Raw genomic sequence first — 16,290 nt, 5'->3', positions numbered from 1 at the left:
GGCTAAAGTTCACTGGAGAGGATGGAAAAAAAGAGTCTCTCAGTAGAGAGAAAATAGAAGCCAAGACGTAGAGAGGGGAAGACATAGGACATTCTAGGGAATAATAGTCTGTTTCTTATCTCTTCTTTGCACCACACAGAAAGGTTAGCAAGAAAAAAGCCAGCAGCCATGGCTAGGGCTAGCTAGATTCTTTGACCCCTTGAATTTTAGGATAAAAAAAAAAAAAGGGCAGGGATTAAAGGTTTCTGAGAAAGTGATGGCCATACTTAGAGGTATGCTTTAGGAAGACTAACCTGGCAACAGTGTATAGGGTGTAGAGACTTGTGATTAAGAGCCTGGACATAGAGTCCAACTGAGGCAAAAATGAGGCTTGAAACTAAGTAAGTAGTGGATTAATCATGGATGGAGACCCCTTATTTGTGGGGCTTGTGGATGAGTTGACTCCTTCTTTTCCCCCTAAAGTCAGAAATGTCTTGGGGCGCCTGGGTGGCTCAGTCGGTTGGGCGGCTGACTTCAGCTCAGGTCATGATCTCGTGCTCCGTGGGTTCGAGCCCCGCGTCGGGCTCTGTGCTGACAGCTCAGAGCCTGGAGCCTGTTTCAGATTCTGTGTCTCCCTCTCTCTGACCCTCCCCCGTTCATGCTCTGTCTCTCTCTCAAAAATAAATAAACGTTAAAAAAAAAAAAAAAAGAAATGTCCTTGAGACTCCCATACTGGATAATATGGTATCACTGGTAGGAATAGGAAAGATAAGAGCAGAGGAAATTTGATGAAGCATAGAAACATGGTGTGAACATGACAGAGGCCCAATCACGTGGAACAGAGTATAGCAGGGGTTTGATGTAGCTCTAGAATCATCCAGTAATTTGGGACCCCCTGTACCTAGGAACCCAGGCCTTGTGTCCCTGTTTAACCACTAAGTCTCCTATTTATTGTCTCTCATATATATATATATATATATATATATATATATATATATATTCTCTCATATATATATAAAATATTATATGTATTATATATTATTAATATGTTATATTATTAATAATTAATTATTAATTTTATTATTACTATATTACATATTATATTATTTATATATTATATAATTATATATAATTCATGTTTTTTTTAATTTTTAAAATGTTTGTTTATTTTTGAGAGAGAGAGAGCACGAGCAGGGGAGAAGCATTGAGAGAGGGAGACACAGAATCCGAAGCAGGCTCCAAGCTCTGAGCTGTCAGCACAGAGCCTGATGCAGAGCTCGAACTCACAAACTGCGAGATCCTGATCCAAGTCAAAGTCGGACACTTAACTGATTGAGCCACCCAGACACCCCTATATATAATTCATGTTTAAGAATACAAATCAGCTTATTTGTTCAGAAGCAGTTAATGGGTGATCTTTGTGTTTCAAGCATTTTGTAGGGGCTTATTCAAAATATATAAAACCTACCCTGCATATAAACAGTTTCTAAAATATGTGTACTTATTACCAAAATGTACTTGCTTATGGATTGTTTAAAATGCTAATGAAATACAAGCTTATAAAATGTTTGAAATGTTAAGATGAATTAACTGATTAGTTATTTATTTATTTTCGTTTTATTCAGTTGAGTCAAATGAAGAAAAGCATAAAGAACTGATAGAGAAAAAGGAGGTGGAAATTTCAGAGTTAAATGCAAAGTTAAAAACTCAAGAAAAGGAAAAACAAAGTGAAATAATCAAATTACAGCTCGAGGTAAGTGTTTAAGGGTCTGCTAAATTTGAAGATGCATCCCTTAAGTCTAGATTGAATTTTGGTTATTTTTCATCACAGTGAGATAAATGTCAGGTATAGAAACAACCCCGACACACTCATTCTCCGTCACGTGCAGTTCTCAAACACCAGACCACGCTAGCTACGCTACCTTGCAGCATTTGGCTGGAAGGTGGGATTCTTCAGTCATTCAAAAGGTCCTGGTTTCCAGAGAGGGTACTGTTTACTCTGAGACTGGAGATCGATATTTCAAGGATAACCCACACTTTGTAGCTGAGTCTATGCAAGCTTCATAGGACTACCATTCCAGCAGTGGGGAGAGTGTATCTAATCGTTAACATTTTTCTCTCCTCAGCAGAAATTGTGGAACCCTGGAAAACCAATAGAAATTCCTTCAACTTTTATTAAAAAGAGGCAGGTTGCTCCCTAATAAATGTGTGGACAATACATATCAGAAGGGCAGATAAACTAGATGTTTAAAAAAATGTTAAAGGTGTTGTATGGAAACCAATTTGACAATAAATTGTATTTTAAAAATAATAATAATAAAAATAAATTAAAAAAATAAATAAATGTTAAAGGGACCTTACATAGGGCATCTCAAAGGCTGCAGTTCTAGTTCTAGGCTCTAAAGCCTTTTCAGTAGGTTGTTTAACCAGATGTCAGAATCTCAGAGACATTGATGTTTTGACAATATATTTGTTCTTTAAAATTTTTTTCTAGATTCTACCCATCTCCATTTCCATCATTCTTCCATTGCTTTTCCCCAGTCTGACTCCCACCTTACTTTATGTTGTCAGAATTCCCCAGTTTGGTTATTAAAGATAACTTACTATTCACGTTCATGGAAGTTTGGTATCTCTGGGGTGTTTGGTGAGGTTCAGTGTTGAAATCTGTATAATCTTTGAGCAAAAGGGAACTGATGTTGACTTGACAGGCATTTTGCTGCTGCTACTGTCTCTGGTCAAGTGTGCCCACAACCCACGGAGAGGTCTGGATAGCCAACTGAGAAACAATAAGCCATGTTTCAGGTTCTACCATCAACTTCTAATCCATTGATTGAAAATGTGCATTTTGTTTGCCATCTGTGCCCTGTGTCTGGTGGAGCCCAAATCTGTGGTTTACACTGATGCACACAACTCTTTTTGTTCCTCGTCTTCATTGTAGCTGTCCATTTTTCTCCTCAAATCAGAACACAATCTCACAGAGTTTGTTTTTAGACCACAGAGAGGCTACACTGAACTCAACCCGAAGGGAAGAATTATAATGAAAGATTTTGCAAAAAATATATGTATATATGACCTGTAAGAATAACTTATGAGAATTTTTTAAACCTGATTCAGTTTAATGTCAAAATAGTAAGAGTTCAGACTGAATCAACAAAATTATATCCAGATTCTACCACTTAGTCTCAAAGTTTTTAGAGTATATGAGTTTTTATCCCATGACTGTTGACTATACTACATTTCTTTACAAAAGGATACTCACAGTAACGTGAAAATATTTTTATCCATCTTTAACTAGACTCTCAACCCTAGTTATCTAGATTCTTTGCCTTGCATGATAGAATCATCTATCATCTATCTTTTTAATGTCTTAAAAAGATAATGCTGACTCCATCCCAGAATCTCTAAGGTAGTGCCCAGGTGTTTGGTACTTTTAAAAAGCTCCCCAGGAAATTTTAACATGGAGCAAGGTTAATCTTGTTTGGGTGTTCCTTGCTCTTTCTTAAAAACTGTTTCTTAAAGAAAAACTTCTCTATATTGTATTGTACAGAGAATATACTTAAATTAGAGATTGCATGTTAAAAGATATAATGGATTATACTTATATTTATAGAAGCAGTTGTTTAACTAGAATGTTCTCAATGACTTTCTTTTTAAACTTGATTCAGTTTGATGCCAAACTAGCAAGAGTTCAAACTAAATCAAAATCCTATGCAGATTCTACTGTTTTGCCACAGAGTATCTACAGAAGGGTATGTGACATTTTTTTCCATAGTCATTGTGTAAGAAAATAAATGTTCTCAGTGTGTTTCTATAAAAGCTATCTAGTATTTACTAACAATATACTTAAGTTTTTCTTAAAATATATCACACAACCAGAAAGATACTAGGTTTTGAATAATACTTAAAAGTCACTTTCAATTTAAAATAGTAAATCTTAGGGGTGCCCAGGTGGCTCAGTCAGTTAAGTGTCCAACTTCAGCTCAGGTCATGATCTCGTGGTTCACGAGTTTGAGCCTCTCTCTCCTCCTCTCTCCCTCTCTCTCAAAAATAAATAAAACTTTAAAAAATTTAAAGACATAGTAAAGCTTAGCATTAAATTAAAACGTTAGAGAAGTCGTCTGATCTTTGGTCATGTAAGGAATTCCATGATCTGTTCTGAACTAAGGCTGACCTACTATTCTGAAGTTATTTAGGCACTTAGGTAATATATTTTTTTTATTGTTCAACTCCTACTTTATGATTCAGAACTTCAAGCTATATACAAAAAAGAGAATAAACTAAAACAAATGGTGCTGAAACGTGTTTTAATATCCTTATTCCAGTTGTACCCCATAAGCCTCATAAAAATAAAATCATAAACCTTTCAAAACAAGCTTTTTTAATCTACTTAAACCAGAAATGTAGTTTTTGTTGTTTTGTTGCTTCTTGTATTTAATCTTACTATTTCTGAATTGCAATAACAAATTTTTTGCTGCTTTATTTAGAAGCTTCAACATCTTCAAGAAGAAAAAAACAAGGAGATTGCAGTTCTTCGTAATACCATTCGCAATTTAGAGCAACGTCTCTCTGTTGACAAAGATTCTCAACTTAAACCTTTTGACAAAGGTTCTTGCCCTAAGCGTAGACGGTTTTGAGTATGACAGTAAATTCATTAGTTGCTACTTCATTTCTTTAAAAGCAGTTGAAAATGCCACTTCTGTCATTAATATAACATATTACCTAAATAATAACAATGAAAAAAAGATCGCTTTAAACATTTTAAATTGAGTTTATTTAAACAAATCCACATTTGGCCAACTGTGTGTACCACATTCTTGCTTAATAGTATTAACCATAGAGGAGTTCAGGTTTATAGCACGTAGTTTACCTATTGAACCATCATTGACTATGGAAATACTTTCTAAGCAATCAAGAGACAGACAACATTCATTTACCTTCTCCATTACATCTTTCAAGACAGACTATCTCAAATTTTAAACAGTATGATATAATAATGCTAGATAAAGAAAATAAGACATAAGAGTTTCATTCATATGTGATAGTAAAAATCAAGACTATGACTCTTAGACATACAAAGTATAAATGGATATTTAAAATGTAGTCACAGCAAAATATTCATGTGTCAGTATTTCTGGAACCTGAAAGAATTATAAAGGCAGTTCTTTATAAGATTTAATCAGTTAAAAATGTAAGATTAAAAAGAAAAGTATTTTTTTGAGAAATAAGTAAAGAAAAAAATGGAAAACATGTCTTTGTTGTTCTTTCTCCATTCTAAATTGCTAACTATCCAACAGAAACCCCTAGGTCATAGTTTATGTCTCTGTTCTCATTAATGCAAGTAGAATGCTGGAAAAAGAAAAAGAAAAACATATTAACCAAGTGCTGCAATCACCTTTATAATAAAATAATAAAAATTTGGTTTAGGTCAAAATTTCTTTGACTTAAATTTTAAAATTTGGGAGGCAATATAATAGATTTCCCGTGTTTTGTACAAATCCAATTCTTAGTTTTAGATCATTAATTAGGTAGCATATAAAAATGCTGGAAACGAAATTGTCTAGACTGACTTGGGGAGTAAAATCCTATTTAAAATATTTAGTATGAAGGTCATTTTCACATTTTGGCCTTATTTTCTCAGCTTCAATTGGTGCTGGCCTCTGTGGGCTTGGGCTGCTGAATTGCGTGTCAGGCAGCTGGAGGCAAACGTCACTGTCAAGATTCAATGACGTTCTCCTCTGCCCAGAGTCCCTGTCAGCTACATAAAGAGGGGAGGTTTTCTTTACATTGTCAGGTGATTGCAGACCCTGTTTTTTCAAATATCAGATGTCGTCAGTGTCAGCATCAGCTGCTAGGAGCCAACTCTGAATCTTTGGGCAATTTGCAGTGTAATTGATTTATACATCCCTTTCGTCAGAGCTTCTTTGGTGGGACAGAAAGTTGTAAACTTTCACTGCCTGCTGGCATATCTCAGTCCTCTGGATGGCCCTGTCTTTGGTGGTCCTTGTGCTTGTGGTGGTTATGAGGGACTTGAGAAGGGGGGTGCCCAGGGACATCTGGTGTTTCTGGTTGCTGGTTCTCTGCAAGTTCACCATTCCCATGATGCTGATGCCCATGCTCATGATTATGATGGTGATGATGGTGGTGATGGTCGTGGTGGTGATGTGGCTGTGGAGCCTCAGTTGCATTTCCCACGGTAGCTGAAGATACAATTTTACAGAAGTCCTCATCTTCCGGTGTCTAGAACAAATTTATGAATCATTTTTCAACAAATTTGTAGATTTAGGAGCTGTGCACAAAAAATTATTTGTAAAGCTAACATATATAAAATTCAAAGTAATTAGGATTAAACTGGCTTTGTTTTTCTAGCATCATGTTAATGAGATAAAATTTTGATGTGTTTCAACACCCAGACTTTTTATTAAAATTTGGTTCCAATCATACATAATTATAAAGTTCTTCTTATGCAAAGTTTGCATTTAATCAGAGAATCCTCAAGCATCTTCCAAAGGAATTAACATTAATGTTTTGCAAATAGATAAAACAAAGCACAAGACAATTAAAATTCAGCAGTTCAGGGGCGCCTGGGTGGCTCAGTCGGTTAAGCAGCCGACTTCGGCTCAGGTCATGATCTCACAGTCCGTGAGTTCAAGCCCCGCGTCGGGGCTTCAGAGCCTGAAGCCTGTTTCAGATTCTGTGTCTCCCTCTCTCTGACCCTCCCCTGTTCATGCTCTGTCTCTCCCTGTCTCAAAAATAAATAAAGATGTTTAAAAAAATTTTTTTTAATAAATAAATAAATATGGGGCGCCTGGGTGGCGCAGTCGGTTAAGCGTCCGACTTCAGCCAGGTCACGATCTCGCGGTCCGTGAGTTCGAGCCCCGCGTCAGGCTCTGGGCTGATGGCTCAGGGCCTGGAGCCTGTTTCCGATTCTGTGTCTCCCTCTCTCTCTGGCCCTCCCCCGTTCATGCTCTGTCTCTCTCTGTCCCAAAAATAAATAAACGTTGAAAAAAAATTTAAAAAAAATAAAATTAAATAAATAAATAAATAAATAAATACAATTCAGCAGTTCGCCTAAGCTTCTATACTGGTTAAATCAATAGCAGAATTCAAATTTTCCTTTTCTTATCAAGAGCGTTTCCCCGATTTTTAAGAACCCTGAAGAAGAATTTAAGAGATACAGAAGGCTTAAAAAGAAAGCCAAACCACTATATTTACATCTGCAGAAGCAAAACTAAATAAACTGGTTAAAAGAACTTACATCGATTGCAGTAAAGTCAAACAAATATCAAATCCTAAAAGCAGCCGAACTACATGGATACTTCTAATATTATATTCATACTTAATGTTCTATTCTGAAGCAAACTAATTTCTGCCAATTCAAAAATGCCAATAAACTCTGCTGAAAATCAGTTTTTCACGCCTCAGCTTATGCCAGGAAATGTTTTGAACTTCACCATTCACCAGTCTTGTTACTGTGTCCCTACTGTTGAGCTGGCAGCTGCAAGTAGCAAATTACTGCCCATCTTCCATTGGGCATACAATCCCATTCTGCCTCAATCTAGTTAATTTGCTGCCAAGTCTTTATTGTCTTGTGTGCCTACGAATATAAGCTCAAAGCTTATAGATATCGCAATATCATATGAAACTCTTACCCTAAAGTGATTTATAAATAATTTTAGTGAGTCTTTTTCACCTCAAACTGATTTTCTAAGTGGTATGGTTCCGTGTTGTGAAAGGTTAAAAATTCCATGGATTTTTGCATACAACTATTAAGTGGTACAGTTTTTGGCTATTTCTGAATTGCTTTTGAGAATTTTGTGCTATTTTTTAAGCTTTTCTTCAAATTCCTATTAATTAACATACAGTGTAATATTAGTTTCAGGTGTACACTATAGTGATTCAACACTTCTGCACATCATCTGATGCTCATGACAAGTGCACTCCTCAATCCCCATCACCTATTTACCCTAGTCCCCTTGCCCGCCTCCCCTCCTGCAACCCTCAGTTTGTTGTCTGTAATTAAGAATCTGTTTTTTGGTTTGCCTCTCTTTTTTATCCCTGTGAGTTCATTTGTTTTTTTCTTAAATTTCACATATGAGTGAAATCATACGGCATTTGTCTTTCTCAGACTTATTTCACTTAGCATAATACTCTTTAGCTCTATCCACATCCTTAGCAAATGGCAAGATCTCATTCTTTTTTATGGCTGAGTAATATTCCATTGTATATGCACCACATCTTCATCCATTCACCAATCAGCAGACACTTGGGCCGTTCCCATAATTTGGCTATTGCGGACAATGCTGCTATAAACATCAGGGTGCACGTATCCTCTTGAATTAGTACTAATACTAGTACTACCTAGTAGCACAATTGCTGGGTCATAGGGTAGTTCTATCTTTAACTTTCCGAGGAACCTCCATACTGTTTTCCAGAGTGGCCGCACCAGTTTGCCTTCCCACCAACAGTATAAGACAGTTCCCCTTTGTTCACATCTTCACCAAGACCTGTTATTTCTTGTGTTGTTGATTTTAGCCCTTCTGACAGGTGTGAGGTGACATCTCATTGTAGTTTTGGTTTGTGTGTCCCTGATGATGAGTGATGTTGAGCATCTTTCCATGTGTCCGTTGACTATCTGTATGTCTTCTTTGGAAAAGTGTCTATTCATGTCTTCTGCCAATTTTTTAATTGAATTATTCTTTTTTTTTTTTTTTGGTGATGAGTTTTAGACGTCCTTTATATATTTTGAATACTAACCCTTTATCGGATATGTCATTTGCAACTATTTTCTCCCATTCCACAGGATGCCTTTTAGTTTTGTCGCTTGTTTCCTTTTGAGTATTTAATGTGATTTGATTAAAAGCTTATAAACAACTTGATAAATGTTTAAAATATACTATGTAATGTTCTAAATGTTCAAAAGTTGACAGTAGCGGTCTAATTAGTTTCTGAAACGGATTACTAGGTTTTATTGATCCTACAAGGTATTTTTTTCACATTTTAATATCTTTAAAATCAGAATGCATCCTATTATTGATGGTGTTGTAATAACAGTGTCCTACCTTAGCTGACAGCATTTTTAAAATAGTACATAAAATAATGTGTCCTACAATTGATGGCATCTAGGATACTATGAAAAAGGAAAACTCCAATTTGATTTGGCTCATCAGATATATATGGTATATCCTATTTACAAGAGGTTCATAAATTTTAAGCATGTTATGGGACTGTTTCTGCCCTTGTTTCAATATAACGGGGTATATTTATAACTATTAGGCATTTGCAAAAATGCAAAATAGCCCCAGAATATGAGGAATCAATATAACTAGCATTTATTACATACTTAGTAGAAGTCAGACATTGAGTTAATACTTTATTTGCATTACTTCAGTCTCCCCATCTTTAGAAAGAGTAGACGAAGCTTCATAGGATTATAATGAAGATTAAAATGTGAAAAATTATATAACTAGAGTAATTAACCTGTTGTGCTCCACAACAACTAAATTAATTAATTAAGTAATTCATTACAAATCGAGATGGCTTCTTTACAACTGGAAAAATCTGAAGGATGTATAGCTCTCAAATAAAATTCAGAACTATTTTTAAACCTGAGTTCAAATTTTGCCAATTTTCCCTATTAAGGAAACATTGTTTGTAATTGTTTTCCTTTTCAATATGGGGAGGGGGGAGTCTAGTTAATATAAATTAAAATCAATTCCTTGAGTATCTTTTTATAAACAATACTTAAATGTAGAGCTTCTCATAAAAAGGAGTAAATATTCTCATGGTTGTTAGGAGAAAAATATCAGTAACAAGTAGAAAACTTATTCCACTGTGAAATAAATGCAGTAATTCTGACTGCAGAGTGGGCAGACAGTGTAAGGGCTTCATGGGAAAGCTGCAGTCTTAGATCTTTGATATCGTAACTATCTGGGCCTCAATTCCATTTCAGGTAATGCCATGAATAAGCTTTGCCATCACTATGCTCTCGTGTGAACACATTCAGAGTACTACAATAATATTTTATGTTGGCTGAATTCTTTAGGCATTTTGAACACACCCAACATCATTCGGTGGTATTTGAAATATGCCATCTATGTTGGTTTTTGTTTTATAAACTCCTTCTAGATAAAAGCAGCAATACGGATCTGGAAAAAATGTCTTACAGTGTATGTTACATAATAGGAAGTAATTATAAAAATCACTGTTGTTTATTTTTAGTATACCAACAGAAACATTGCTTAGCTAATGGGTGATGAAATATTAACTTATTTAGAGAACTCTTAAAAGACTTTCTCTTTTCTCCCAGGAGAAATAATTGAGAAAAATAAAATACCATGAGAGAGCAGTTTCCACATTTCTTTTCACAGTAAGCGATCTTAATGGCTTCTTCTACATATGGGAAAGTTAGGAAGGAGTAAGGCAAACCAAGATGGTATACAAGACGGCCACATCTAAAAAAAAGGGCAAACATTACATTTATCATTACATATCAGTACAATATTTTCTGTATCATGATCATACTCAAGCAGTTTGGGATAGGTGCTATTGGTTTAATGGTCTTATAACTAAGACCCATTCACACCTCCAGTAAACTTCCTTGAATGGGGTCTCAAGTGAGCTCCCTGGCACCACATACCAGGTTAGGTCAGAGCAAGACTACCGGGAGTCTCATACCAGCGTTTTGAAATCTTCTAGATATGCCACTATAAAGGATATCAAAATACATAAGTCATTGTGACTTGGTCAAATACAATTTGGTATAGACTTATAAATTCTATGAATGCACAAACCACTACCTTACCATAAATCAGGCTCTGCAAATCACATGAGGTTTTCATAACTGCTATGGCAGCACAAATTCCACACAACAAAAAATTACAGTATCCTCAAGTCTTGGCCAATAGCCCATTTATTTAAAAACATGTCTGATGCAACAAAAATTTCAGCATAATGAAAGAAATGGAATTATAATACTCAGCATTCTCAGAAATAGTGGAGTTGAAATGTCCTTCTTTCCCACATTTTCCCCAGGATATATAATATTATGTGACTATCAAAGAGCTACACTTTGCAACTGTCTAAATTAGAAGTCTGCAGTCCTAAAAGAGTATGTAATATTAAAAATATTTAGAGTAAGATGAAGTAGGGCTTAGGTCTAAGCAGAATATGCCTCACCATTTCTGAAGAGTCAAAAGAAAACAGCACCAACTAAAAATGTTGGTAATATCAAATAATGTAAGCATGGAGGTTCCCTTAAGATACAAATGTTTTATTCATTCATGGAATCAAAAGCAGATTCATGCAGATTAGATCTAAATGATTAACACTTTATAGTTCAGAAATTCAGGTGTGTACCCTTTAAATTATTAATCAGATTAAAGATAAAAAAGTGGTCGCAAAGTGTAGTTATTCTGCAAATTCTCAGGTTTGAATTGTACTTGATACACAAATTGATCCTTTTATTCAGGCAGAATGCTAATTTATTGGGGGGGGGGGATTATAGTCAATTTTCTGTATTTCCCTACTAGAATGGTGAATTCTTTTGCACAAAAGAAAGTCAGTTTGTGAGATAAAACATTAAAACCATTTTAATAGCTCACTCTGAGTACTTGGTAATAAAACAAAAGAAGATGTCTTATTTTAAATCACTATTAAATTAAATGCTAAGAAGGCATCTTTTAATTTGGGGTGTGTGTGGGCATGTGTGTGTGTGTGTATACACACCTGTCATATACGAAGAAGTCATCTTTCTTCCCATTTAAGAGAGTCCAGACATCTGTTTCGTTTTCTTCTTGTTGATAAACAGGAATATGTTCTGAAACCTTATTTTTAAGATGCATGTATTTTAATCGAGAAGAGAGTCCTTGATGATTAACAACAACGTAAGAGATGTTCAAATATCCTGCTTGCTCCAGTTTTACTCTCAGGTCTTCCAATCTAAAATATTTGGGAAAAATACAAAAAAAAAAAAAAAAAAGGAAAAATCTCATTGAATTTATTCTCTCTCCTCACTCTTTTTTTACATGAAACTCTCTTATTCCTTTTTTTTTACTTACTCATATCTCTTCTTTATAAAATGTGATTTAATAAATACATCTTTTCCATTTCTATTTTATTTTATGTATGTATGTATTATGTATTTAATTGAGAAATCCTAGACCACTGAAACCAGCTCACCTGGATGCCTGCAGGATGCACAGGTATCAGCTGGCTTGAAGAAGAGCAACCACGGTCACGGAACCACTTGAGTTTAGCATTGGATTTTGATCCCTTATGCTCCAGGCTGGAGGCTGCTTACAAAAAGAGCTTTGTCCCTGGCTCTCTGTTCTTCCCCATGGGAGAAGACAGAGAGCCAGGGCAAGCCCCAGGCTTTTCCACATTGCTGGGGTTGTCCTGTAAAAGAGGAAACCTTGCTGTCATCTTCACAGGTGACTTCACAGTCATAGCCAGGGATTTCTAGAAATACAGCCAGTACAGTCCCCCTTTCTATCACTATCGGCTTAGCCCATGGATTCTATCCCAGCGTTGCTGGGCTCATTCATCACGTTGGGCGTTCCTGCACCAAATCTTCCCAAAAGGAGTAAAAAATCAGCCAGAGGCAAGGGAGTTGTCAAAGCACCTCTTAACTATCTGACCTGACAAGATACTTTAGTAAGCATGCTATGGAAATCTGCCTGAACAGGCAGCCCAGTATTTCTCTAGGAGAATATACATGTTTAGAAAAATTTTGAGACTGTGCCCTCTATAACCCAATAACATTCTGCAGACGTGATTTTGTTTTTATTTAAAATGCACCAAGTTCTGATTGCTGCTTTCTGTCCTCCACCAATCTGAGAAAGGAAAGGGTAAGTAGAGGATTCTGCACAGAAATGAAAAGAGCCAGCATGGAAAGAGAACCCCGGAAGAAAGAGGAGGCTGCAAGGGCAGTTTACCAACATGAAGGTGGCCCATATGGGGCCCTTAGTTCTTCATGTTCAAGCCCTCTGTGTTTATAAGTCTCTTGGGTCCGGCTCCCTTTTGTTCTTCTTATTCTTTAAAGTCTAGCTGTATGTGACTATTAAAGGATTTGAATCTTTTCAGGTATAAAACTGCCTGCCAAAATGTTACTACCACATCCAAGATAGATAGGAACCAAAGGAAAAAGCCTGACTGACCAAGGAGAAATGTCACAAACCACGACCCCTTCAACCATTTAAGACCCACTGCAATTCACACTCAGTCTATTTATTGGCTACCATTACTGTCAAGAAATTTCTGTGACTAGATGGCACGTTCTTGGGTAAGTACCACTGAGTAGAAAAGTTAAATATCTGACTAGAAATATTCCCCAGACTAGGGCTAACTCTCAGCAGAGAGGTACACATGAAACAGGTGAACTATAGACAGGTAGTGAAAACAAGGAACACACTCAGCAGAGAAGAGCAGAAAAAGAAAAACCCAGGAACAGGCTTATTCTGATGTAAGAATCTGTGGAGAGAGATCAGGGCAACATTCCAGAACTAGGAAGTTGACACATTTTCAGGCACTGATCTGGGATAAGAAAGTAAAGGTACTTTGGGGGGGGGGGAGGGATAGGAGGAGGGAGCTAATGATAGCTGCTAGTAGGCAGCTAATGATAAGTTAGAGTGAGCCCAGAATTAAGATGGGAGTAGAAAGGTTAGAATCAGATTGATTTGGGATCTGGTGCACTGATAAGTATAGAATTTTTAAAACTTGATTATCTTTCATATCATTTAATATCACAAAATCCAAGAGCCTAACATAAGAGAGACAGATAAATCAAATGATTAAGGCCATCCCAACTATTCTCATGTTTTTTAAAATTCTAATATTTAAAAAAAGAAAGGATATATCTGGACTAAATCTAGGGAATTTCTTTAGGATAGTATTTATACTGGTGACACAATTATCCTTATTATGGCTACTGCTCATTGAGCATTTACAGAAGTCTATGCAGGTGGTGCTAAGCAGTTGTTTTTTTTTTTTTATCATGTCAGTTAATCCTTACAACTATATGACCATTACCCGCCTTTTGCAGCTGAAGAAACATGGCCAAGAGAGTTTAGGCATCTTGCCCAAGTCCACACAGATACTAAGTCACCAAAGAAACTAGATTCAAACCAGTTCTGCTAAATCCAAAACATGACCTCTTAGCTATGAGGTAGATCACCTTTAATAACTATAGTAGCCAGGGTTTTGTTTGTTTATGCCCTGGGATGGCAAGGAGAACATCAAAATAATTCAATCTGTTTGGTTTTTTACTAGGATGGAGAGGTTTCCCCTACTTTCTAGAATAGAATTTCAGTAACTATAGAAGCTTCAGCATAAATTCAGCGCTTAGTTTCCTCACTTTGCCATACCCTTTCACTTTTGCATACCCTTTCTAGTGGCTAAGTAGCGAATATAAATGAAAAGGCTTTTCCCCTTATTCCCTTCATTTAATTTTTTTGATGAAAAGAGACATAAAGGGTAGTGGGTTACAGTGTTCACACTCGCAAATTTTCCTCTTCTGTTATATTCAATAGGCCGTTCAACTTTGTCTTAAGATCATTTTTTTGCATAATAAACATTTGACTATAGTTATATCTATCTATAAATAACTAAATAGGATCTATTAGAAGCTGTTGAAAGTATTTGTAAATTTCACTAATCTCACCACTTTTCAATCACAGAACTTGATTTCTGGCCACATACAGACTAACATTTGTTTAAAAGTCCCCCATTAAAAGGCAGAATATGCAGAAACTTTCTCCCTTAACTTCAAACTGGCATCTGAAGGTCCTTCCTCATTGACCTAAAAGTACCCACTCACCTTGTAAACTGCAAAACTTTGCACTTAGTCACAGGCCACCTGATTTGAATGGGTTTGAACTCTTTTAAGGGCAACCACTTCTGCCCAGTGGACCCAACCTGCTCTCCCTGCCGCCAGGGATTTTTTTTTGTTTGTTTCCTGAAACTCCTCACAGTATCCCTGGACGTTTCTACAGCACTGTAGAATGGCCGTATTTCAGTCTCTGCTCTTCAAACCCACGGGCTGATTTCTCCTTAGAGTTCTCACTCTGCATTGCAGTGGGAGACAAGCTTAAACAAGCAAAACTGCCTCTATAACATCACAACTCTTTGCAGAGTAACTGATTTTTCCAGCCTCCTCTGCTCCCATCTCTATCCTCCGGGGGCACAAGACAGGGCAGAAATCAGCAAAGGGCTGCGGACCTCCACCCACCACACCCAAGTCCAGACCCTTTTGTTCTTTCTTTTGTATTATTTTTATCACTTTACCCATCTCTCTTTTTAAAAAATCTATTCTAAGGACAGAAACATTTTATCAGACTCAAAATCAAATTATTTACTAGACTCTAAAAGAAATACTGCAGAACACAAAGTTCCTACTTACACAACCCCTTCGGATCAGCCTGCTTCCTTTCTCTTTGCTCAGCTCCGCAGCTCCACAGCCAGAAGCCCTGATATTTATAGTCCTGTTGTTTACCTCTCTCCCCGGCTGTAGTCCAAAGTTCACTGTCCCCCTCTGGCTGTGACCTTGCAAGCAGAGCAAACCCCTGAATTGGTTGTTACAATCAACTTAAAGAAAGCAGCAAGTGCTGCCAGGCATAAAATGGGGGGAAACTTTTTTGTGATTATTGATTTAATCCCTATCCTTTTTAGTCACCCCAGTAGCTAGGATTTAATGGTACAGTCGGGGGCGGGAGGAAGGACTAAGGGTAAAAGGGCCTCCAAGTCATGTTCTTTTTCAAACTATAATAGGGAAAAACATTTGCTGAGCCAGCAAGTTAAGCTGCTGCTTTAAAAAAAAAAAAAAAAAATCTGTTTTTTCCTTCTGCTCTGTTGTGGCCAGGTTAGCCTAACCCAGACTGTGTGAGCTTTGTTACAAAAGTCACCTGCTGTTTCAAATCTTTCCCTCTCCTGCTGTTACAGAGTTGCTTGGATTATTTTACTATGTTTAAAACTTGGATCTGTGTGGGATCTCACAGGATCTCTGCTCTCTTCTTTTTCATTTAAGGAAAGGAACAAGAAACTAAGCCTCCTAGCAGAGGGAAACCAAGCCTCAGTTTATTAGAACAGATGTTGTACTCCCTGTAAGACCTGTGGATCCCACAGAAGCATTTAAGAATTGAATGGGAAATATTTACAAATATAAGGACCATACAGATAAAAAATTTTAGTGGTAGAAGTTGAGCATGGAAAAGCATATAGAAATTTAACATTTTTCACAAATTAAATGGAAAGTTCTTACTCTTTCAGAAGGGGGTAAACGCTTCCCAATAACTGCTACACGTGAGCACACCATGGGGT

The 16,290-nt window shown here is 36.6% G+C and overlaps 2 protein-coding genes across 12 annotated transcripts in view; one reads left to right on the top strand and one right to left on the bottom strand.

The window, feature by feature from the left end:
* Positions 1 to 4,895, top strand: part of CCDC152 (coiled-coil domain containing 152) — a 31,112-nt gene extending 26,217 nt beyond the window's left edge. For 9 of the 10 annotated variants that reach the window (XM_045037517.1, XM_045037516.1, XM_045037553.1 and 6 more), the window contains 2 exons: positions 1,605 to 1,732; positions 3,645 to 4,895. In XM_045037517.1, coding sequence (XP_044893452.1) covers positions 1,605 to 1,732; positions 3,645 to 3,770 — 254 coding nt within the window. In that variant the 3' untranslated portion in view covers positions 3,771 to 4,895. Of the gene's footprint in view, positions 1 to 1,604; positions 1,733 to 2,105 lie in introns of all 10 variants that reach the window. The other variant, XM_045037558.1, reaches the window with a different exon arrangement.
* Positions 4,732 to 15,531, bottom strand: SELENOP (selenoprotein P). Of its 2 annotated transcripts, none has more exons than XM_011286344.4 (5): positions 15,374 to 15,531; positions 12,157 to 12,372; positions 11,704 to 11,916; positions 10,313 to 10,430; positions 4,732 to 6,216 (listed from the first exon to the last, which is right to left on the bottom strand). In XM_011286344.4, exons 2-5 carry the CDS (start codon positions 12,357 to 12,359, stop codon positions 5,575 to 5,577), a joined length of 1,176 nt encoding a protein of 391 aa, XP_011284646.2. In that variant the 5' UTR covers positions 12,360 to 12,372; positions 15,374 to 15,531; the 3' UTR covers positions 4,732 to 5,574. The 2 variants fall into 2 exon arrangements, with proteins under 2 accessions (XP_011284646.2, XP_019666862.1); XM_019811303.3 differs by having other exon boundaries at positions 5,555 to 6,216.
* Positions 15,532 to 16,290: the final 759 nt, after the last annotated feature.

This window comes from Felis catus, chromosome A1 (assembly GCF_018350175.1).
Source record: "Felis catus isolate Fca126 chromosome A1, F.catus_Fca126_mat1.0, whole genome shotgun sequence".
NCBI lineage: Eukaryota > Metazoa > Chordata > Mammalia > Carnivora > Felidae > Felis > Felis catus.
Note: the sequence above shows the minus strand (reverse complement) of the source record. Positions and strands in the feature narration are given on the sequence as shown.